Genomic DNA, 22116 nt, shown 5'->3' on the forward strand with positions numbered 1-22116 from the left:
AGACTAAGGTTCGAATATCCAATATAAAGCACCCTCTTTTCCAACTCCTGTTTGCCTGCCGAAAGACGCCAGTACGTCCTACTTCAGCCAAATTGTACGCCCCAAGACCTCATATTATAGCATTTGCTCGTAATCATGACATCATCGCCGTTAAAGGACATATCTAATCCTAGGCCGCTTTCCCGCGAAAGGAATCCTTTAGCAGTTGTACGTGAGATACAAACCACCTTTATCCGTCTGTTTGAATTGAACATTCGCATCCGTCAAAACCCTATCCGCAATCTCAAACATAAATGCAAGGTTTCCGCCACCGGTAGGGCACCTATTAATAGCGGAGGATATCCCTGGCGTCAAAGTTGTCGTGCCGAAAATACCCTGGCCAAAAGGGGACGAAGTTCCCCGGTAGAACTTATTCCAGGTCCAGTGATTTGGGCTCTTGATTTTATTGGAATCTCCATTGAAGAGAGTTTTAACATTGAGGGTAGGAGTGCCGCTGGCCGCGATATTATATCCAGCAGAGAACTTTACATTGAGTTGGCAGGCATACGAGCCCGGAGGGATTTTTTCAAATCCCACGATCTGGTATGTGCGGTTGTAGACATTACCGGATGCGTCGAATTCCTGGGAGACGTAGAAATTGCGGTTATTGGCAAAGACCTTGAAGGGGCGGTCTTCGTAAATCTGCTGGAGGATGGTTGGGTAGAGGGTTGTACCACAAGGAGGAGCGAGTTCGACAGGTGTTGCAGCTGCTGATGAGAGATTGATGAGGGAGAGGAAGGAGAGCGAAATAGTCGAGAAGCGCATTTCAAACTTTGGGGAGCTGAATTGGGATTCAGTCGGAATACTATGCCCAAGTATCTTGAAGAAGTGGGAAAAGAGAGTGTGAAGAGCGTATTAATGAGAGTGATAAATATTGAAAAGGAGTTATCCAAAATGGGATTGAGTGAGTGTGATGAATATAAAAAGGGGTGGCTTCAAAACCAAGTTCCTGATGATAGAAATAAAAAGGGCCTGGGAACGAGATGAAGTGTAAGAGAAGGGGCTTGGACAATGATCTGGTGCTGGAATGTGGTAGAGTGACACCGAAGCCACGCGCAAGTAATTCAGACGCGACGAATGTAGGCCGACTACCTAATTAAGCCGGCTGCGGGCGAGGCATCTGTCTGATGGCATGCCCAATCGAAAGTCATCATTCGAGTGTATGCTGTAGCAGAAGCTAGAGACTAGAGAAGGCACATTGCATATCCCAAAATGTTTCCATCTTATATATTTAAAAAATTCAGAGGGAAAACGAGAGCTAGAATAGCCTAACAGGTTTATTACCCTGCCTCTCCAATTTCAATATATAGGATCAACTGCAATGGGCAGATATCCTGCACGAATGTCTCGGCCAATTGCTGCAAGGATATAGAGAGCCATATAATCAAGTTAAAAGTGAGACAACCGCGTTCTGACGCTTGCCAGCTAATAGAACCAAGCTGACTAAGGTTTCATATTTGTGTCTGATCGGCCGTGATCTGTATATTGAGGAGAAGAGAAGTGTAACGATGAGGAAGAAGGAACGCGCCGAGGCGGTGTTAACGATACAGGCTCCCTCATTGTATACCCGTATTCGATGGTAGATATAAGATAACAGGTCGAAGACCCGTGCATCATAATTTACCTGCTCAGTGCGGGCATCAAACGCGTCGCAAGAGACTGAGGAGACGAGATATCCATAAAATATTGCGTCGTGTCCTCGCCCCTCCCAAGGGTGTTGAGGACGGAGCGCTTAAGGCTGTTGGAAATCACAGTGCAGTATCTTGAGTCGTTGAGTCTCCCATTTCGATGTGCAAGTTGACGGACTCCCTACGAGTAAGAATATAAGGTTAAAACTTACATCGCCCTTCAAGGTTCATCACTGCACCAACGGCGGGGCAATTCCAAGCCCAGACAGACTCCGACCCCGCCATTGCCAACACGCCTTGAAAGCCAACGAGGGAACTGTTCCACCATCCGTTCGCCACATTACGTCTGTCCGCCTGTGCCTCCAAAACACAACATCAAAAAATCATGGGATCTAATGCAGACGCCGTGCCTCCCCAGGAGGACGAGATCACCGTGCTTGTTACCGGCTTTGCCGTAAGTTCAGGTCCCAGATTCCTCCGTCGCATTGCAATTGCCGAGCACGCGAGCAATGGTGGTTTGGCAACTTGGCATGATAACAGCATACAATACAAGGTTATAAAATAGCCTTGATCATGTATCCATGCCTGAAGAATAGGAGATTATGGCGTGTCAGAATTGATTGCTAATTCATATAACATTGTAGCCGTTCAAGGAGCAATACCCCATCAATCCAGCATGGCAGATTGCGAAAGCTCTCCCTCTGTTCCTACCACCCGCTCAACCTCAATCAGCGTCCTCCAGTGGCGCTTCTACATCCCCATCCCCGCCCGTCCGAATATTGGTACACCCTGAAGCCGTCCGCGTTTCGTATAATGCCGTCCGAGATCTGGTCCCGAAATTATGGGAAGGGAAGAAGATAGATTACACTGTCCACATTGGTATGGCTTCTGGGCGGAAATTCTACAGCTTGGAGAGGCGCGGACATCGGGACGGGTATGTAATGAAGGATGTCGATGGGGAGCTATTGGGTGACGCTGAGAGGCGGGAGAAGGAAGGGGCAAGGTGGGTATGGCATGGGTTGCCGGATGAGCTGTTTACGTCCGTTGCTGTTGATGATGTCTGGACGAGGTGGAGGAGTTCACTGCCGGTACTTTACTTCCCTCCCTCGATTTGAATGGTTCGGGATGTGGACTGACTTGGAGTAGAATCTAGATTTACGGATCTCAGAAAATGCAGGCAGGTACCTGTGTGATTTCATTTATTATTCGAGTCTGGCGTACTTGACTAGGAAAGAAGAGGATAAACGTGTGGTGTTTTTACATGTGCCTGTTGCGTCTGATGAGGTTGCTGTGAAGACGGGCATCGAGGTCACCATTGAGTTGATTCGAGCTGTAGTACAGAGTGGGGCGATAAAGAAGAAGCTAGCACGAGAACAAACGCCTAAGAGCTAAATATATAAGTTATGGGCAAGCTATCTTGCGTCTTCTTCTTCTCCGGCATTCATCGTTTTCCTAGCTCTAAGAAACCCGTCTGCTTCACTAATTTCCCCGGATTCTTACAGGAGGAAAGAGACAAGAGACATAAATATCACTCGCCAGTCCTACCGGGTGGAAACATCCAATGCCAGTGCAGCCACAGCGCAACAGCCGCGGCGCTAATTGGAACGGCAGTCGCCCAGTATAGCCCAACGTGCTCCGATATGGACCACGCACCCAGTTTACCTTCAGTACCAGGAGTATAATTGAAGAGAGTGGTGCCAAGCATCGCCTATATTTCGTTTATTTCAGCCACTGCCCTCTTGGAATATGCTCCTTCAACTAAATTCTCCTAGGAACAGAAATAGACAGGGAGCTTCTGTGCGAACTTACAGATATAAAAGTCGGGGGCAAGAATTCCAGCGTGAGGAAGGCGATGGCTTTCATATTCGCACCGTCGATTTGGGCAGCTTGGCCAATTTGCACCAAGGTGCGGCTGTCAAACTGAGCGACTCTATTGGATGCCTATTTCCTCAATCGCAATTAGCTCCTCCCTTCGGAGTGTTATTAATTTCTAGGAACCTCACAAGTGTAGTTTCATTCCTCAATCTCTCATTATTAGCATCCGCTCGAAATTTTAAACTCGTCAGCATGTGCTGATAAAAGTTCATCTTTCTGGTGATTTGTTTAGACACTCTTGAGCTGCCTTGGGCGTTGTTGGAGAATGCTCCCTGTAGGAAGAGACTCCGCTCACTGACGAACTTTTCGTGAGCGGAAAGACTGTGGGACAGCGTTGTAATAGCTACGGAGAGGGTTTCTGAGACATTCATGGCCTGTCGAACCATGTCGTGGAGTTTGGGGGACTGTAGATTTCTGCCCTATATTTCGAGAGAGCAGTTAGCTGTTTGGTTGTGGCCTATCCATGCTCTTGCTTGCCCTGTCCTCTGGGTAAGAACCAATGTTCCTGTTATGATGATAGTCAGAAAAACACACAGTTTCCGCAGATTTCATGAGCTTCCCCACCCCCCAAACAGCTTCATCCTGAAGCTTCACCACCTCTTCAATAATAGCATTATGGATCCAATATGGATCGGTTTCTGCGAACGCCTTTCCTTCTCATACCATATCCGTATCTTTCAATCTCTGCAAAAGCACATCCGGGGGCTCGAAGCTCAAAATGATATTCTGCCCAGTTGAGGGTATCCAGCGCGTGAACATACTGACTTTATGCCACATGGAGCTTTTTCTATTTGCTGCTGCTATTCCTTGTGCAAGGACTTGTTTGATGGAGAAGTGGAACCAAGTATCTGCAAGTTACCTTCAAGTTAATATTCAGTAGTATCTAATTTCTCGTATCATCGATGTATAAAAACGGCAAAAGAAATAGAAAAGCTTACTATGACCCGTGAATGTCCCATCTTTTTCAGCAGCATAGGATGTATTCTCACACCCAAAATAGCCGTTTGAGCGTTGAGCGCAGAGCGTCCAGAAGAAAGGTGCGATCTGTAGCGACTGTGATAGATACATGTGGCATTTGTCACAGCTTCGAATCTCGTGCGCGCTTACGAAGCTTTATTGGTACGGGGTGTTAGGTTATACAATAGCGATAGTGGCCCTAGGCCGGGAGGGGAGGGCCTCGAAGGCTTACAACATGTTGATAGGGTGTAATGATGCGCAGGCCTGTCGATTGGTAAGTTGCGAGTGCGAGGAAGGGGTAAAAAGGAAGGACTGACAGCCTCGAAATCTGAGATTCGAATAGGGGTTGTGGAGTAGCCATTTTCACCTGATTTATTTAGCTATTGCAATTGCTGAACTCAAAATCTTTGAGAAATTGCCTACCCTTTTGAAGTAGTTCCATGAAGCAATCGCGACATTTCTCTCCTAGCCCGCCAGCTGAGAGGTGGGGATTCGGCATCTCGAAATTTAGGCGTGAGGATATGAGATGGAGCAGGCAAATATTGAAGATAAAACGCAAAAATGAGTGGAATAATAAGGTGAAGTTAGATATGCGGCTCCTTGGGCCTTGCGATTTTATCTGTTTTCTCTCTAGAGGACCATACGGAAATATTAAGGTAGGCTGGTAAGTATTCCCTAGCTACGCGCTATACCAACGAACGGTCAGCCGCGCATGTGTCCTGTAGCTTCCCGTTGAAATCCAGCCAGTGATGCTTGTTACCGCCAGTTCAAAGTTCCGTGGTGCCATCACATATTGGTGTTTGACAGAACTGCAGCTTCCCGGGCTGATAAGGCTACCTGTATCTATTGAAACCGGTCTGGATGCGCCGCTTCAGATCAGGCGAGAAGTAGGAGAGCGGTCAGTTTCAGTGACTGCAAAGAAACGAATGGGAAAAGCATAAAATGGATTTGGATTGCCAAAGGCATCCCAGATTAGCCGCAAAGTGGGCTGCCAAACGGAAGTAGCCTTGGGTGCTAGTGGTCCATTGTCAAAATCTCTGATATGGAGCAATTCATAGCAGAATGTGTGCCTTAACGAATTGGCAACTAGCCTTCCAGCTTTAATTCGATTTGACACGGAGGGCGCATCCGGGATGGCATACAGACATCCCTCTTCTTAGCAGAACTTCCATCGCTCGAGGAAGATCCGAAGGGATATTTTAGATTTGAAATCAATGGCCGTTACAAACAGTCCGAAAATGGGGAAGGTGGATGCGGTAAGGTCTTCAAACAGGACGAAAGAGACAGAATGCCGGGGATCTCTCCGCAGGAAGAGCTCAGAACTACGGAGTACTCCGACTCGTATACTCGTACACCCCACTCAACTGATTATAAATCTCCCCCGGAGAATCATTCCCCATGACGGTAAGTAGTACCGCAGCACGCAATGACAGGAATAATTATAAAAGATAAATGTTGCCCACCATGGCGTCATTCGACATAAACGTAACTTTCGAGGAGTTCCTGCTCGATATCTCAAGCTCTCGCCCACCTTGAACTCCAACAATGGCTCCCAAAAACTCCCCAGCACCAAACGCTCCTTATTTTACGCCAGTTCAATCACCACCAGTTGGCACAGCTATCTCGTCCAACCCGCCAATACTCTTTACACCCCTCAAGATCCGTGATGTTACGTTTCAAAACCGCATTTGTACGTGCCAAACTCCTATAGATAAACAGAATACTAACGTCCCTCAAGGGGTGGCACCAATGTGCATGTACTCCGCCTCCAATGGTCACCTCACCGACTTCCACCTCATTCATCTTTCCGCCTTCGCCTACCGCGGTTCCTCCCTTACCATAATCGAAGCTACCTCTGTTAGCCCCAATGGCCGAATCACGCCAGAAGACAGCGGTCTCTGGCAAGACTCGCAGATCGCGCCCATCCGCCGCGTTGCCGACTTTGTCCACTCGCAGGGCCAGAAGCTTGGGATCCAGCTCGCACATGCGGGTCGGAAGGCAAGTACAGTTGCACCTTGGCTGGCCGACAGAGGGAAGTCGGTCGTTGCCACTAAAGATGTGAATGGGTGGCCCGATGATGTTGTGGCCCCGAGTGCGATTGTATGGGGAGATGGATATGTTCCGCCAAAAGAGATGACTGAGAACGATATAAAGGATATCGTGGATGGCTTCCGGGATAGTGCGAAGAGAGCGGTGCAAGCTGGGGTGGACGTTATTGAGATTCATGCCGCCCATGGATATCTTTTGTGCTCGTTCCTGAGTCCCATTAGCAATCGGAGGACGGACAAATATGGCGGCAGTTTCGAGAATAGAATTCGTATGCTTTTGGAGGTCATACAGGCTGTGAGAGAAGCCATTCCAATTGGTATGCCGCTATTGGTTAGAGTCAGTGCAACAGAGTGGATGGAGAGCCAGGCCCCGGAGAGTTGGGACGTCGAGTCTACTATCCGCCTGGCTAAGTTACTCCCAGGCCTAGGCGTTGATTTACTCGATGTTAGCTCGGGTGGAAACAATCCTGCCCAGCAGATCGAGATGCACACCGACTTCCAGACCGGCATTGCGGGACGGATCAGAACTGAGTTGTTTAAATCTGGTATCAGAGATCTGCTTATTGGGGCAGTGGGCATGATCACGGAGGCCGAAGTTGCGAAATCAATCGTCGAGGCTGGGAAAGCCGTAGAGGTAGACCAGACTATAGAGATTATCGATGAGCAAGATGCTGTTGCGAAGGCAGATATTGTCTTAGTCGCCAGGCAATTTTTGAGGGAGCCCGAGTGGGTGCTAAGGGTTGCGCATACCCTCGGGGTTGATGTCCAATGGCCGAATCAATATGGTCGGGCAAAGTTATAGATAGACATATTTCTATGGCGTCTACAGCAAGACAGACAGATAGAATATTACAACAACACTCAACAAAGTTGAACACCTTGGAATCAGTTGAAATTCAGTAACTGGGATCACGCATGCAACCCCTTCCCCTTCATTCCCTGCCGCCCACCCTCCCAGGCGGCACCACAACCTACTCTCACCACGTCGTGCCCTCTCAAGATCTCAATGCCTCAAGACACCACACAGCCGGCTAGTCACCCATCCTTCGCCTTAGGCGGGTACGTTTTGCCCTCTTTCTCAACCTTTGGAGTACACTGCCATTGGATCAATCAGCCATTCCCCCATCGACTCTCTCGTACAACTTACAGTGCATCTTTCATTCTCAGGAACACTATCCATAACGCTGGGGATGTGATTGCCGCAGCCCCACCATGTGGCTTTCTCTATACATTTTCATGTCAGTTCCTTCCTCCCTCCCCCAGTTACTCTTTAGAATACGAAAAATCACAAGCCAAAGGGTACGTACGGCATGTAGAGCAAGTGGCTTTCCGACACATTCTCGCTATAGGAGTCAGGATTAAAATTCTCGGAAGTGTGTGCGAATAGCAGTCTTGGGCAGTTTTTGCGGGGCTGCGGGGTAAGATCTGTTAATCTTCCGTGCCCAATAGTCGTTCAAATAATGGCCTGTCTAGAGGATTCGTGGATGTGTTTTGAAGGCACAGTGTGAGGGCATACGAAGTATATATATGTCTGAAGAATAATAGTGAAGGTCAGGTGAGGTGAGGTCAGCGATGATGATTGTGTAGGGTGATAGTGACAGAGGCACTATATGATTTGAGTGGGGTTCGGCGAGGACAAGCTCGGCGGGCTCGGGAAGGCGATGAGAGATTAGCGAGGTCGCCGATTCAGGGGCTAGGGGAACTTGAACTGCTATTTGGATTTAGGGGTCAAGGAACGTTTTTCCGCCTACTTGAAATGTATTTACGCATGACCAAGCGGAGCAGCGCCATTATTAGCAGCGTTCATGTGATGAGAATTTGGTTAGAGTTGTGCGATTTGATAATCTAAAAGCGTGAACAGCAACAGCAAATAAGAGACTGGTTAGAATGTAGCATTCATTTCCTCCTTAAAAGTGCTGATGGCTAGCGCTCTCTGTTGGAGGCCTTGGTAACGGCAAGATGCTTGTTTCTAAAACAGGACAATTCGCCTCTCGGGGTGACGATAGAGAGTGATCGGGCCAAATCAAAGATTTGAAATCGCGGCGACAGGCTTGCCTACTTTCTTAACACGATTCGTGTAAACTTTCCTCTTTGTCTTTCGTTCTAATACCATCCAGTATTTCTTAGCATCTTTACCTATAGAGAGCCCCAAACTCCTGCTCCCACTCAAATGCGTAGCCAGTGCCTCGGGGATCCTCGTATTCTGTGATACTATTGTGGTTAACCAGCTGTTGGAAATCCATCCATTCCTCCATGAACCCGGTGATTTCATGAAATATTATACCACATTCCTCATTGTCAATACCCTGGAACTGCTGCACACTCTCAGCATCCAAACGCATACACCCGGGGTCTCTCATTGCATATCTTCGGTACCATGTCTGGGCAACACAAAATAATCGAAGCGGCGTTGGCTTAAAGTTTTGTGTTTTATCAAAGATTTCCTTCATTTGATCCATGCGAAGCCACTCGTCACTGTCAGACAGTTTATTTTTGATTGAGGATATGACCTTGTTTTGCACAATATAACATTTTGCTTCCATAGCGCCGAAATAAACTTCGATAAGCCTATCGAGCACCGTGATACTCTTGTTGGTGAAGTAACGAGAGAAATCACGAAGCATTTGTGTGTAGCACTGCTGGGCGTAATCATTGAGATGTCGGAGGTATTCGATCTTGGCAAGAATGGCGATAAGGCCCAAGGGAGCATTGGAATCTGAAGGTATGCATTGGCAAAACAGAATTTGGGCAATGCTCTTGTTCAGCTCCTCGCATCCCCACTTGACCCCAAAGGCGTAAAGCTTGAGTAAATTGGTCCATTCCCCGTCACTATTCACCTTATGATTCCTTTGCGGATTGTACAGCCAAGCCAGGAAGTCATCGAAAACTTCAGGATCTTCTTCAACGAACTTGAGAGGAAGGTCAGCCGCCTTTGCACCTTTGATAGCGTCCGACAATAGCTTTAAGTGGGCAGTGCGTTGTTTGCCGTGTGGCCCAACCGTGAGGGTGACGGTCTTGAGGCCCAAGGACCTATCCGACGACATTAGTAAGTACTGTTTAAGGATAGAAGTATATTGCCTCAGTTACTTTGGTCCAAACCAATATAAAACAGAGCAACTTGCTGATGGGCAGTGAGGTGAGAATTTCAAACCCCCGTTGGAACCTTCAAGGAAGCAAGACAACAGCGGCACATAATCGCAAAACTTACTCGAAGAACTCTTGGTTGGACATTGGTACCGGATCGCATTCTTGCGTCATGGTGAGGCTTAGCATTTGTTGGAAGTCTGTAATATTAATAGGTAACCTTTGAGGTGGCTAGAGGTTGAGGAGGTTGAGGAGGTTGAGGAGGTTGAGAAGGTTGAGGAGACCGAAGAAAAATCAGGTAAAGGAGGAATATATTAGCGAGAGCCCCAAAGGTAAGACGGCTTCCAGAAATTCACTCAATACCCACTCACCACCGCGGCTTGTCACCAAGGTAATCACTTCAGCTGCGAGGTCTCCTCTTCAACACCCGAATGAAAGATGCAGTCCCGACCCTCATCTAAGGTCATGTCTCAGATCGATTCTCGACAATTGATGCGGGAAATCACAAGCACGCGTTATACCTACCTTCATTGAAGATTACGCGTGGATCTAACGTGTTCTTGATATAAATTACTAGGAGTTTAGCCCTTTACAGGAGGAGACTTCTTTGATCCTGTTGGCGAGATCGTTTCATTGGAATCTCCTAATAAAAGTGGAAGCTTTACATGAATTCTCCAGAAAATCATATCCAAGGAGGGCTGCTTCCGCATCCTGCTCAAGCTGTCATCAAACTAGAGAAGAACACTGCCTTGCATTAGATAGAGTCACTCGCCGGGGGTAAGAACAGATGACTAAATGACTCAGAAACGCCTGCTAAGGTATTCAAAGAATGGCATCGTCTTGGGCTGGACCCTGGAGGAATACACTGCTGTGCATATTGACTAATAAACCCCGAAAGCTCTGCTGGGTACAGAGAACTAAACCATATGCCCCTTAGGAGGGAGGGGCAGCCCACAGTTACGAACCATGGCGTTATTGCCACGGGAGAAGATTGTGCCGGCTTCAAGGCTTCAGTTAGAAATAACGTCTATCTGCATGGGATTTTGCGTCGTGTTCCTGGGAGTATACTTCCAACATGGCTGCAGTCGTCGTTATAGGGGTATTCCACACTTTTTCTCGTCCGCCAAATGCCAATAGAAAACTCTAACGGAGTCTGTAGTATTCCTCAGCCGGACTATTTTCCACTCGAAGAATCAGCCCACTTGGTCAAAAAGTGCATTTGATAAGGAGAACTAGATGCTAATAGCTTAATAATCAAGAAAGACGCCAGTTCCACCCACAAGACTCCTTATTAAATAATATGTATAGATCCATGACTTCCCTCTGAACCCTTTTTGAACTCCTCGCTCCCACTTTCCGACATTCCCTGCCCATCCCCGTCTGGTGATGGGGTTGAATGCGATATACCAACGGAGGGTAAGAAATGTGCATTCTGAGAGGGCGACTTTTCGGACGGATTCCTAGCGGATACATGGCGGGGGGAGGTATCCGCCCGATCAGGGTCTTGGTGTATGCTACCGAAAAATGAGAAGGCGCCAGAATGGCTGAAATCGATCCCGAACCAAGTGAGGAATCGCTGAACCACTGGTTTTAAGCTGGGTGAGCAGGCGGCTATTATGCCGAGGAACATCTCCACGCAGGTCCAAGTTGATATTGCGAATCCGATGGGAAACCAGTCATCTGTAGTGCCCCACGAGCGGATCAAGACGGCCTTCGCGATGGAGGCTGCGCTGGCGGTCAATCCCATGGCCATCAGAATCGCCACGAGCAGCTTCTCTATCCCCGGCCGCCGCAGCTTGGGAAGGAAGGTTAAGGGGAAGAGAGACAGGATAAAATCCGTGGCGATATTGACGCCCGAGGAGACATTCGACCCAATCCGGATCCCCGCCGGACCTACACATCTCGCGCCGACAATGGTAACATCCCACGCGGCTGCTAACGGCTGACACTGGAGGAGGTTGAATATGAAGGAGCCGGTGGAGCAGGCGACCACCACTCCAATCACGGCGTACAGCACCATCCTCCAGCCCAGGCGGTGGGGGAAGCGTAGCAGCAGACAGGCGACACTACATTTGATACACGCGATGGAGACATTCCAGACCGACGTGGCGATGATGCCGAATTTGATGGTCTGCTCCAGCATCGGCAGCGTGATGAACGAGGCAGATTGGTTCGTGCACCGGGCCAGCACGGCCAAGAGCAGTGCCCAGTCCACGACGGCCAGCAGCTAATATTTGCAGATATACACGTTAGCCGGGTGACCTTTCGTCCAGCACGCCACTACTTGGAGTTCGAGATGCTTACACAACCAAGCACGATGAGGCCGTCGTCCCACCCGGGACGCAGCCCGGACCGAAGCTTGAGGACGATGCGTGTGGTGAGCGTGGCCAGCGAGAGCGTGAGCAGCGGCACGGTGATGGCGACGAAGACCCGGGCGGCGTGGTGCGCGGCGTCAGACACCGGCAGCAGGACGGGTCCGGGTCCGGGGCCGGCATCCGCCATGATGATGATGAATGATCGGGGGGCCGTACGGGCGGGTAAGCGACGACAACTCGGCGGCCAGAGAGACAGCGCAGGAACTTCAGATCATCCCAAACCCCGTCCGCTGAGCAGAGCAGAGCAGCAGCATCTTGCGCAGTACTTATTAACCAAAGACTCCGGGGCTCTGGTCTGGTCGGGGCGAGACATCGGTCGGGGCCACGGGCGACCAGGCCGAGAGCGGTAACCGACAGCTGCTTGGTCGCTTGGTGGGCGCGGGGTGCGGCGTGGAGAGACATTATTATTGTGAAAGGGTGAAATTGGCATCTCAGGGGCTGCCCGCCAGCCCCCGGATCGGATGGGATACGATGGGATGGGGAGTTGAGAACGTCCAGGCACCGTCCGTACTCGAGTACAGATACAGATACAGAGCACAGTAGTGGTAGTGGTGTAGTGTACTCCGTAGTAGTACGTGCTGTAGAAAAGTCACGAACCATGTGGCGTAACGGGGCGTCGTCGTCTAAGTAGGCACTGTACCTATAGTTAAGTATAAGGACAGGATTCCTCGATTCCTGGGGTGCAGGAACGGAAAGGAAAGGTTCCCCGCGATAGAGTAGTAGAGTAGTAGTAACGTATGTACATGTACATGTACCATGCCATACCGTACCATGCCATAAGGTAAGGCAAGGTAAGGCAAGGTAGTTAAGGGTATCCTGCTCCTAAAATGGACACGGAGCACACAGGCAGAACGCCGGTAACAGGGCGAAGAATATTAATAGGGGTGAGTAATAAACGCTCCGTCAAAGCCTCAGAGGAGAGGTCATAACCCTCCCTCGAGGCTCGCGTGCACGTCGAACCCCCCCCCTCCCCTCCCCCCTTCTGGGCTCCGATCCCCAACTTCCTCCGTAAATATTCAAGCCAAGCTGAACGATGCATGCTCATTATTAATGATTCCCGGCTACTCCTGTGCTGCTACTCTCCCTCCCACTCTGAAACTCGTCGCAGCTCGGACTCCCTCCCCACTCTCCCCAGCCCGTTACTGATGTGGGCCGGGATCAAGATCGCCATTATTGCCTGCATGTCCAAGCGCTTTAGGAACGTCAGATCTCTAATAATGCGTGGGATACGGGGTAGCCTAGTAAGCTGCTGTGCGGACGCCTTCCAGCGATATAAATTGGAAAAGCTTATTCCACTTCTAAAGTCCTTACTCTCGTATATTATGATTACTTGGTAAGATTTGATCATATAAAGAAAGACTTACGACGCGCATTAATTGGCCGATACCACCCGATGTGCTTCATCCCCTCGCATTCCGATTTCCCCACTAGTAGTCTTGAATAGCGGGTAGGTAGTTAGGTAGGTAATTAGATTTATATTTATGCACCCTCTGATAACTAGTCAGAAAGAAATCTCCACATCTAATACCTGACGTATAGGTACTAGTAGGTGGGTAATTTAATTAGGATCTATTTTCAGATATCACTCCGCAAGTTTGCAGCAAGTTCAAGGGCAATAATGTTTGCAGCTACTTCGAGGTCGAATGCAGGTGTCCTGCCTATGTAGATTGTGAATACGACAATTTTAAACCTATTATTGACATATGCACTCTCCGTTTACTAACTACCTTTAATTTTCTGTTGGTTTACGAAGTACAAGCCAATGAGTCTTTTTTTTTTTTGCCGCACCCTTTGAGTTGCACCTGTTCGCAATACACCATTTCGGAAGTTTAGTTGTCACGTCCGTGTCCCCGGCCCCTCTCACCCCTTCAACTGAACTGCCAGCAGGGAGTACGTACCCTCCCACTTACTTCTGATCCTTTCATGGACCCCCTTTCCTCCCTAACTCATCGTTCGAGCGACGAATGCTTTGAAGACTTCTGGCCGGCGGACAACGTCCATGGCCGAAAATGAAGGGCTGAGCATAGTTGCTCGAAACCAAAATTTGACTACATCCACGAAATCATTTGCGATATCCAACTCCCTATCGTTGCAGGTTCCAGATGGCCCAAATACTCATTTATACACAAGTGGGCCCTGGCTCCATCATGACCAGCTGCAGCGTACGCCACTTTCAATACAGTTTCACTTTCCTGCACGGTGCGAGAAAGTACTTAGCCTGTGTCTAGGTGCTCGCAAAATAAACAAATATTGGACAAAGGAAAGGGGGGTTTAAACCGAGTCCTCAATTTCCCTATTGATGATGGCGTTGATGGGCAACGAATTCTTGCTCGACTAGCATTTCGTGTCGCAGGTCCTGCACGGGTTGACCGATGATTCTGAAGTAGCAACGATAGCATACAGTCTAGTCAACCTGCTAGCTACTTCATAGTCAGAAGGCAAACTAATATCCCTATGCCGGAAGTTCTAGAGTGGAACGATAATCGACCAAATCCAATGGGAACAGAGTAACCATCATAAAGCAGGCTCTTGGGGTACAATTACATGGCCGTCAAAAAGTGACTGCCGTGCCCCGCGGTGCTCGAACAGAAGAAGATGTAATTCATAAAAAAGGAATTCGGTCCTACGATAAATCAAATGTCCAGACGGAAGGCAAAATGCGAAATTTGGAGGTCAAATTATTACTCTCAGGGAAGTCTTATATCGAGGCGACTGACACTGGTCGTGCGCATCCCCTGGAACACAACCGCCAGATTTCGCTGTGCAAGGCTTGGTCTCTCAGTTGGAAACAAGCGGAAGGGCCTTACAAACTCGCAACAAACTTGCGGCACAGATAAAATCCTTCGGGATGGCAATTTTGCCCGACATGAAAGACCTACTAGATATGCTTTCAATTACTCGTTGGAATAGCGTAAGATTATTATTATACCTACCTCGATACACTACACGCAAACTCCACGCCCATTGCCCCTGTTTTTCAAGTATCTCATAGTTCTATTGAACAGAAACATGGTCGTAATAAGTGGTAATGATGACACGCCAAACCCCGAAAGACAACTTTACCAACAAATTTGAAGGTATTTAACAACGCCTTTAATTGTCCATCCCAGATCATTAATATAGTCCTCGCTACCTCTTAAACTATAAATGTGTAAGCAGGTTGGCATGCAACTCTCAAATTCATATACTCACAATTCGTTTAATAAGATACCACATCGAGCCAACAAATTTAAACGCCGACAAGCCCGCTACGCTCCACAAGATTGTTAGAAGGTAGATCTTCACAGTCGCCTGGTTTTCGCCTTTGGCTTTGTTGACAGAGAGCCGATTGAGGCCACCTGTATTCAACACCGCAGCAACGAGCGCAGCATTGCAGAACATCCATGCAAGAACAACGTAGCTCCTAAAAGCTTTATTGTAATTCAACTCCGCTTCACTAACGTTTGGCTTGGGTTCTTCTTTGGGAGCCACCGAAGAGAATTTTTGCAATGCCGAGTCGTAGGAGGCATTCAAGTCACCATCGTCAAATTCGGGATCCTCATCAGATTTGCCCTCGCTATTAATTTTGGCTGTCTTCAATTTCTCCGGTTTGTCATCGCCTTTCGTGCCCCATGTTACATCATGGGTATTGCAGAACGCATAAACGTTGATGACATTCGTGTAGGTTGGAGAGAGGAGCATGTATTGAAATGACTGAGGTGAGATGCAGTTAGCTAGCGGTCTCCTCTATGCTCTGGAAGAATGGGTTTTTCTTACCGATGTTACAATATGCCAAGGATCGAGAAATGCTATGGAGCTAAATATCCACAGGATATAAGTAGAAAGCAATGATACAATAAGCGTAAAAAAGATCGAGTTATTAAACAGCTTCGAGATCGTAAATTTGATTCCGTCGTGTAATTCAGCCTGGACAGACTTGTAGCTGATGAATACCGAAGCGAATAGAAGATACCTGGGAAGAGGTTAGCGATGCCTAGAGAACTTGGTATCACATGTGCTCACAGCATTATTATAGCGAAGGTGTATACCATCACCATGTAAAATCGCCTTGATCCGTCAGGCGTATTTCCGAGGGACAGGACAAAGCAGGTGACCAAAGATCCCAGATAAATCCACTCTATCGCCACAGATATAAGCTCCCCTGCTCTGCCTAGGAGCTCCGGTGCCCCTAACGCAGTGGTGAGAATGCGGAAGACGAGAAAGAAATTGCCGACTGCAAACCAAGAGAATACCATGCTAATTAGTTGATATAGAAACTCCACCAAGAACATGACCTTCCTCATCATAGAGTGCGAACTGCGGAAGATTTGGTAGAAATGTGCTAGTGCATACACTGCAGCGAAGAAAGACCCATTAAGCCAACGCCTACGTTGCTTGATCAGTTCTGGCATCTCTTCGGGGACATCGGTCTCCCCGGTAGCTGTGCAGACGTAGGTCAACACCCAAGACGATTTTCTTTTTGCGACAAGCTCGAAACAGAGAATTCGATCTTCTGCAAGGTACATATTTTTGGTGAAGATCCCGGCGTCTAGATGGTGTTTCTCGCCGTCGAAGTATTTTTCAAGAGGGCCTTGACCTCGCGAATCATTCTGCAGAGCCATGAATCGATAGGCAGAAAAGGCACCCGGAAGAACGGATATAAATCCAAAGGCCGACTCCATGGGCTTATCTAAAATGTTGCTCATCTTATATTCGAAGTTCTGAGCCGCAACGAGTGGGTTTAGGAGATTTCTGCCACCGGTCCCTAGCATGGCTTTGATCTCTCCGCAAGCACCGCCGCACTTCTCATCGATTTCGAAAGCACGCCACAGTTGATATATTGACTTGGGCCCAGGTCTTGTACCAGCATCTAAGAGCACCACAACATTCGGTTGGAGAGCCTCACCAAACGCCTGCAAAGCCCACCTATGAGAATTGATTTTCTTCTGGTTCTCTTCCTTAAGACAGAATAACAATTGCACCGGGCACTGCATACCTGGTTTTGTCTCCACAACGCCGTTCTTGATCCCAATGCCAACTTTGGTAGTGTACTCGTATATGTGAGATGTGACCTTCTTGTCGTTGACTTTCTCCCTGCCCACGCCGTGCTGGTAAGCTCCAAGGGCTGTTAAGACTGCCCTAGTCCTGATATCAATTTTTGCACGGCCATCACTAACCACACAAACAACGATGTTTTTCCAGCCCTCCTTATCCCACAAACCCTTATGCTTGCCCTTCATAGAGCACATATACTCAATATTTTGGAAGACTCCAATCATAGTTCTGGCAAACAGCACGTCATCCTCATTATACATCGTAACCACGATCAACAGCTCCGTATGTCTAGGTTTCCCGAAGAGCTGTTGCCGGAGGTTAAACCGCTCCGCCATGAATTCGGAAGGGTCGCATGTTGCAGCTGTGTATCGCATATGGGTGAATTCATCGCGACCAGTACCCCCAGGGTGTTGAATTGACTTAAGCAACCTAGGCGGTACTGGGCAGTCGTAAACTAAGTGCCCAACTCTGCCCTCAGTGGGCTGCTGCCCATCCTTGGTTTCAATGCCACCCACGCCTGGGGTCCCTGGCGCCGATGGAATACTGTGGCCGGATTGGAATGATTGGTGAGAATCCCGAAAACGAGGAGGCGGGCGATCTTCTTCATGGGGATCATAAAGGGGCTCGTGGCTAGGGTTTCTTGCCAACAGGGGGATATCTTGCGGTGCGGCCTGATAAGGCTGGTGATAATACGCCTGTTGGTGCTCTTCAGGGTTGAAAGCATATTCTTGAGGATCATCTTCCGGTCCATAGGTATGCATCTCCGGATCACTTGGGCGGTGGTAGAGGTGCCCTTGCTGTGGATGGGGATCCGGGATTCCTGGCATCTAGTGTGGTCTCAAGGTCAGCCAATCCTCCCCACAGTGTCTTTCACATCATCTTCTGAGTCTCAGTGCGTACCGGAATATGTCGTGGTGCTAAGTTCTCCGAAGAACGCACCCGTCCATGTCCAAATCTTGGATCCATCTTCGCCTCTCAAGTTCTCACAATCCTTATGGCCAAAGAGCCGCAGTTTACAAAGGTATTCGGTATCTTTTCTGTCACAGGGCAGAAATAGCACGAGGGTCTCACGAACGGAAAAGAGATACGAGGGAGATCACAAAACCACAGAACCATAGAACCCAACCCCACTTGGGGGTGGGCTAGCCGCTGAGATAAATAATTTGGAAGGGCCATTTCTAGTGTTGCGGCTGACAGGAGGCGTTGTCCAGTCCGGCCAAGTCAGCCTGACGCCAAACCACTTGGAGCTGCGGCGGAAAAGTAATAACAGCCACCGTCGCCTCACGATAGCCATCACTGGCTCCAGCAAGAATCGTCACTTCGTCTGCGACACTTGGTGGCCCTTTTCGTGGCAGTGCCTGTAGCTGGGATCCCGCTGACTGCGAAAGCAGCGGCCGCCCGCTCACGTTGCACCAGTATCATATTCCGATAAAAACGTACCTTGCGTAGTACTTCTCATAAGCTGGGGCTGACCTAGCGCATGGACTTGAGGGCTACGAAGTGCTACGCCCGGTACTCGATAATCCGTGCATGGAATACTCCGTACCTAGGTAGGTAGACAAGTGATGCTTCGGACAGCATTCCCCCAATCCTTGGCTACGCATAGATGTGGACTTGTGGAGGTTCTTTTGGCTGGCCAGAACACAGCTCCAAAGCCACCTCGTGCAAGTATGCGGCTGTCCCCAATAACGCCGGGTCTTGGCCGCTATAAGCTCTCGTTAGGATGCTTGTTAAGGGGCGAACATAAACTCAAAATCGAAGTCTTATCCATCGGGCAGAGTCCCGCAAATCCTATACTCGATATTAAAATGCTCAGCGCATGCGAGTATGGTAAATAGCCTGGTAAGGAGGCTCAAAATATCTATTGGTAGAACCGAAAATGTCGTGGATACAAATAGAAGATAAGTTTATTGGATAGCATGTGATTGAAAGCAGTCGCTTCTTTGTTCTTCTGGTGTCACTTTTATAGCCGTTGTAAGTTAAGTTGGCCTTTGTCCGCCCTATCCATTAGCTACATTTCCTAGGTTCCCGCATCCACCAGTGCTCGTAGGGTCATTTGAAAAGGAATTGCCATGTTTGCCAATATATACTGTATATACTAGCAACTATGATATGCTATCATTAGCCCAAGTCGCATCGATCAAGCGTTCCGGCCAAACTCCAAACCTTCCCATCAACATAAAGATGGGATGTAATAATGAGACCTCCTTCCACGCCCTTCACAACAGCAACGTCTCGAGATGTACTTCCTTTAACCAGTCATATCACAATCCTTTCGCATCAAATCCAAAATTGAGATTGGTCGTCTCCGATTTCAGTTGTGCTAACTTCTAATCTCAAATAACCTAATCTTCCCCGCTTCATTTGCAACTGCCAACATGTCGCTCTGCCTACTAAAAGCGACGGCCGTAACGCGACCCAATGGTGTTTGGCTCGTGGGCCAATTCCTATACACAGTACAGCTGGGAAGATGGACCAGGCGCAGGGCATCTCCTTTCCATTTGGAGCTGAAGACCAACAGCTGCCCGTCTGGGCTGATTTCCAAATTGCTAGTTGGCTTTGTAAATTGCTCAAAACTTCTGTTCGGCTGCGGCCTCTCTGGGATGTTGATTTCGTTCTTTGCGGAGACAAAGTGCCGCCGATCATAAATGTTAACAATTCCACTTTGAGACCCGATCACTATCCATCGATCTCCGCCAAGGTTTCGTGGCCCACCGTGACCACCGAGCGTGATGACGGTCGGGCCATAGCCTTCATCTATCCAGCGGGCAAGGAATGAGCGGGATTCCACACTCCATTCCCCTACTTCTCCCCCTTTCCCAACAATGGTAAGGCCCTCTCCATCGCTCCACCATGCAAAATCGGCAACGCCATTCTTCCCTTCTATCCGCGCCGCAGCTATCCATTGCGTAGTCCGTGCATCGAGTATATTGATGATACCACCATCTCTTCTGGACGACCCAACAAGAGCCATATACCTTCCGCAAGGGCTTAACTTGAATCTTTCCATGCTCTTTTGCTCCTCCTTTTGTCCGTACACTCGGGTCACTTTTTGAATGGTCCCAGACGGTAAGTCCCAGACATGAAAATAACGCCTACGACTGGAGAAGAATATCTTGTCTCCTTGCGGATGGAAGGCAGAGGTGGAGAGGGGCGTGTGGCTGATGTGAACAGACGTGAGTAGAGGGTTTGGAGTGGGATGTGCGGTTGGTGCGATATGGTGGAGGTAGAGGGTAGATGCAGGGCCAGAGGAAAGGATAACGGGGTATTCAGGATGAAATGATAATGAGGTTATTGAAGAGGGTTGAACGAGGGGTATATCGCGCGATCGTTGGATATCGAGAACTTCCGGTCTGAGCTTTGGGCGTTTATTCGGGCTAGCCGTTGTCCTCGTCAGGGCTCCAGCATCTTGTAGCAAACGCGCCAACGGCAGAGTTGAGAGGTCCGCCTCATCAACATCCATATCATTGGAAGAAACTGAAGAATCGGAAGCTGCCGAAGACCTACGGCGCCGCCTTGTTGGTCGTGTGGCATCCTTCGCCCAATCTGGCACCGGATTAAGACGCTCGAATTGCCGTCGTAGCCTCCGCGTATATTCCCGCCCATTGACGGTATCTTCCTCTTCGGTAACTCGAAGTTTTCGTAATCTAGAATTTCCGGCAAGTGATACTGTCAACCGGTCGTCGTCGCTATCTTCCCAGGCAGGCGCATGTCCTCCGGTTCCGTCTTCAGATGGCTCCCGCGCTATCAGAGAACCGGGATCAACAAGAGATGGGCCGGAATCTAGGAAGAAAAGCTATTGAAGAAATCAGTGTCTGGTGGTTAAATAGTTGGTGGGGTATTCTCACATCGGCATCATCGACACCCTCGAGGCCATCGTTACCCTCATCGTTTTCTTGCGCAGTAAAATCATCATTCTCTGAGCCTTGGCCATAATCCATATCCGTTTCTTGACCTAATTGAGCTCTGAATGTTGTTCCATATCCAAGCACAAGTCGATCCAGCTCCTCCTCCTCCGCATCCTTCTCCATGGGATCCGCACTATCATTATCGCTCTCACTCTGCTCATCTCGAGGTCTGCTTTCTAGCGATAATTGCTCATCTGGTTTGCGGCCTGCAGCGATCTTTTTGGTCCTGTCTTGATGCATCGTGGTGGTGGTGACAACGGCAGCAGACAATTGATTCTGCATCAACTTTTTTTGAAAATGCACTGGTCAGTTTTCCCGAATTTCTGCCGGAATTTTTAGCGTCCCCCAGTCGTCCATTATGTCCACCGCCTCGACCAGGTGAAATCGTTTTTCATCAGAATGCTCTGGAATTTTTTATTTCGTGAAACAGGCGAATTTATCTTATGATCTATGTGCAAGTGCATACAAATATAATTATTTCACTCGTCTTAGCTTGGTTGACAATTTTACTATACCCCCTTATAATATCTATGTTTGACTCTTAAAGTTCTTCCTCTATAGAACATATATCTCCTGTGATGTTCAATTACCAGCATCGACAATGTTGCCAACGAATCCCACTAAAGGATATATTCTACAGGCTTAGTTGGGAATAGAGCAACAGCCAGTAGCATAGACTACCTACGGTACCAGGGCTAGGTGGTTTGCGCATTGCTGATGTTCGCCGCAAAATATAAACGCTATGCATGTAATAAGAAGCTTATTTAGTTGGCTAAGCAGGAAGAATAGACTCAGTACATGGATCCTACACTATCCTATCATTGTATCGTCTGGCTCGGGAGCTGTTATAAAGACTACACCTCTCCGCCAACTTTCTTGAGCATAGTTGATAGTTCCTACTACTATTCGTCCAACATCGTCGCAGCCGCCATGACCTCTTCACGGGTATCTATGTGTAGGAGAATCCACCCAACAGCACTACGGACGAAAAACCGTATACTTTCCGTTTGATCTAAAGGGGTACTAATTGGCAAAAGGTTTGCATCATCAAGTCCAAGAAAGGCTGGAGCCTTTGGGTTTGTTAGCTTTGATGATGAGAGGATGCTGCTGCAGGCTCGTAACACCTGGCTAGTACCCAGAGGAGAGGCATATTTTTCTGATTATCTTA

At 48.5% G+C, this 22116-nt stretch overlaps 8 protein-coding genes across 8 annotated transcripts; 2 read left to right on the forward strand and 6 right to left on the reverse strand.

Moving 5' to 3' along the window:
* Window positions 1–198: 198 nt before the first annotated feature.
* On the reverse strand, window positions 199–804 carry BP5553_10546 (uncharacterized protein; the record flags this gene model as incomplete). The annotated part of the gene is made up of 1 exon (XM_032019169.1): window positions 199–804. The coding sequence occupies one exon, from the start codon at window positions 802–804 to the stop codon at window positions 199–201; it is 606 nt and encodes a 201-aa protein (XP_031864609.1).
* A 1248-nt stretch (window positions 805–2052) lies between these two features.
* On the forward strand, window positions 2053–3059 carry BP5553_10547 (Pyroglutamyl peptidase type; the record flags this gene model as incomplete). The annotated part of the gene is made up of 3 exons (XM_032019170.1): window positions 2053–2121; window positions 2312–2755; window positions 2814–3059. The coding sequence occupies 3 exons, from the start codon at window positions 2053–2055 to the stop codon at window positions 3057–3059; spliced, it is 759 nt and encodes a 252-aa protein (XP_031864610.1).
* Window positions 3060–3195: 136 nt separating this feature from the next.
* BP5553_10548 (uncharacterized protein) lies at window positions 3196–4301 on the reverse strand (the record flags this gene model as incomplete). Its single annotated transcript, XM_032019171.1, has 4 exons — window positions 3196–3375; window positions 3477–3608; window positions 3671–3961; window positions 4206–4301. The coding sequence occupies 4 exons, from the start codon at window positions 4299–4301 to the stop codon at window positions 3196–3198; spliced, it is 699 nt and encodes a 232-aa protein (XP_031864611.1).
* A 1743-nt stretch (window positions 4302–6044) lies between these two features.
* BP5553_10549 (uncharacterized protein) lies at window positions 6045–7349 on the forward strand (the record flags this gene model as incomplete). The annotated part of the gene is made up of 2 exons (XM_032019172.1): window positions 6045–6189; window positions 6238–7349. The coding sequence occupies 2 exons, from the start codon at window positions 6045–6047 to the stop codon at window positions 7347–7349; spliced, it is 1257 nt and encodes a 418-aa protein (XP_031864612.1).
* A 1330-nt stretch (window positions 7350–8679) lies between these two features.
* Window positions 8680–9805, reverse strand: BP5553_10550 (uncharacterized protein; the record flags this gene model as incomplete). The annotated part of the gene is made up of 2 exons (XM_032019173.1): window positions 8680–9577; window positions 9756–9805. The coding sequence occupies 2 exons, from the start codon at window positions 9803–9805 to the stop codon at window positions 8680–8682; spliced, it is 948 nt and encodes a 315-aa protein (XP_031864613.1).
* A 1117-nt stretch (window positions 9806–10922) lies between these two features.
* On the reverse strand, window positions 10923–12133 carry BP5553_10551 (uncharacterized protein; the record flags this gene model as incomplete). Its single annotated transcript, XM_032019174.1, has 2 exons — window positions 10923–11858; window positions 11936–12133. The coding sequence occupies 2 exons, from the start codon at window positions 12131–12133 to the stop codon at window positions 10923–10925; spliced, it is 1134 nt and encodes a 377-aa protein (XP_031864614.1).
* A 3002-nt stretch (window positions 12134–15135) lies between these two features.
* Window positions 15136–18006, reverse strand: BP5553_10552 (Nucleotide-diphospho-sugar transferase; the record flags this gene model as incomplete). Its single annotated transcript, XM_032019175.1, has 5 exons — window positions 15136–15147; window positions 15199–15699; window positions 15763–15958; window positions 16009–17867; window positions 17941–18006. The coding sequence occupies 5 exons, from the start codon at window positions 18004–18006 to the stop codon at window positions 15136–15138; spliced, it is 2634 nt and encodes an 877-aa protein (XP_031864615.1).
* Window positions 18007–19363: 1357 nt separating this feature from the next.
* On the reverse strand, window positions 19364–21188 carry BP5553_10553 (putative UTP18 Possible U3 snoRNP protein involved in maturation of pre-18S rRNA; the record flags this gene model as incomplete). Its single annotated transcript, XM_032019176.1, has 2 exons — window positions 19364–20836; window positions 20889–21188. The coding sequence occupies 2 exons, from the start codon at window positions 21186–21188 to the stop codon at window positions 19364–19366; spliced, it is 1773 nt and encodes a 590-aa protein (XP_031864616.1).
* Between the last annotated feature and the right edge of the window lie 928 nt (window positions 21189–22116).

Source organism: Venustampulla echinocandica, assembly GCF_003357145.1.
Source record: "Venustampulla echinocandica strain BP 5553 chromosome Unknown scaffold_16, whole genome shotgun sequence".
Taxonomy (NCBI): Eukaryota; Fungi; Ascomycota; class Leotiomycetes; order Helotiales; family Pleuroascaceae; genus Venustampulla; species Venustampulla echinocandica.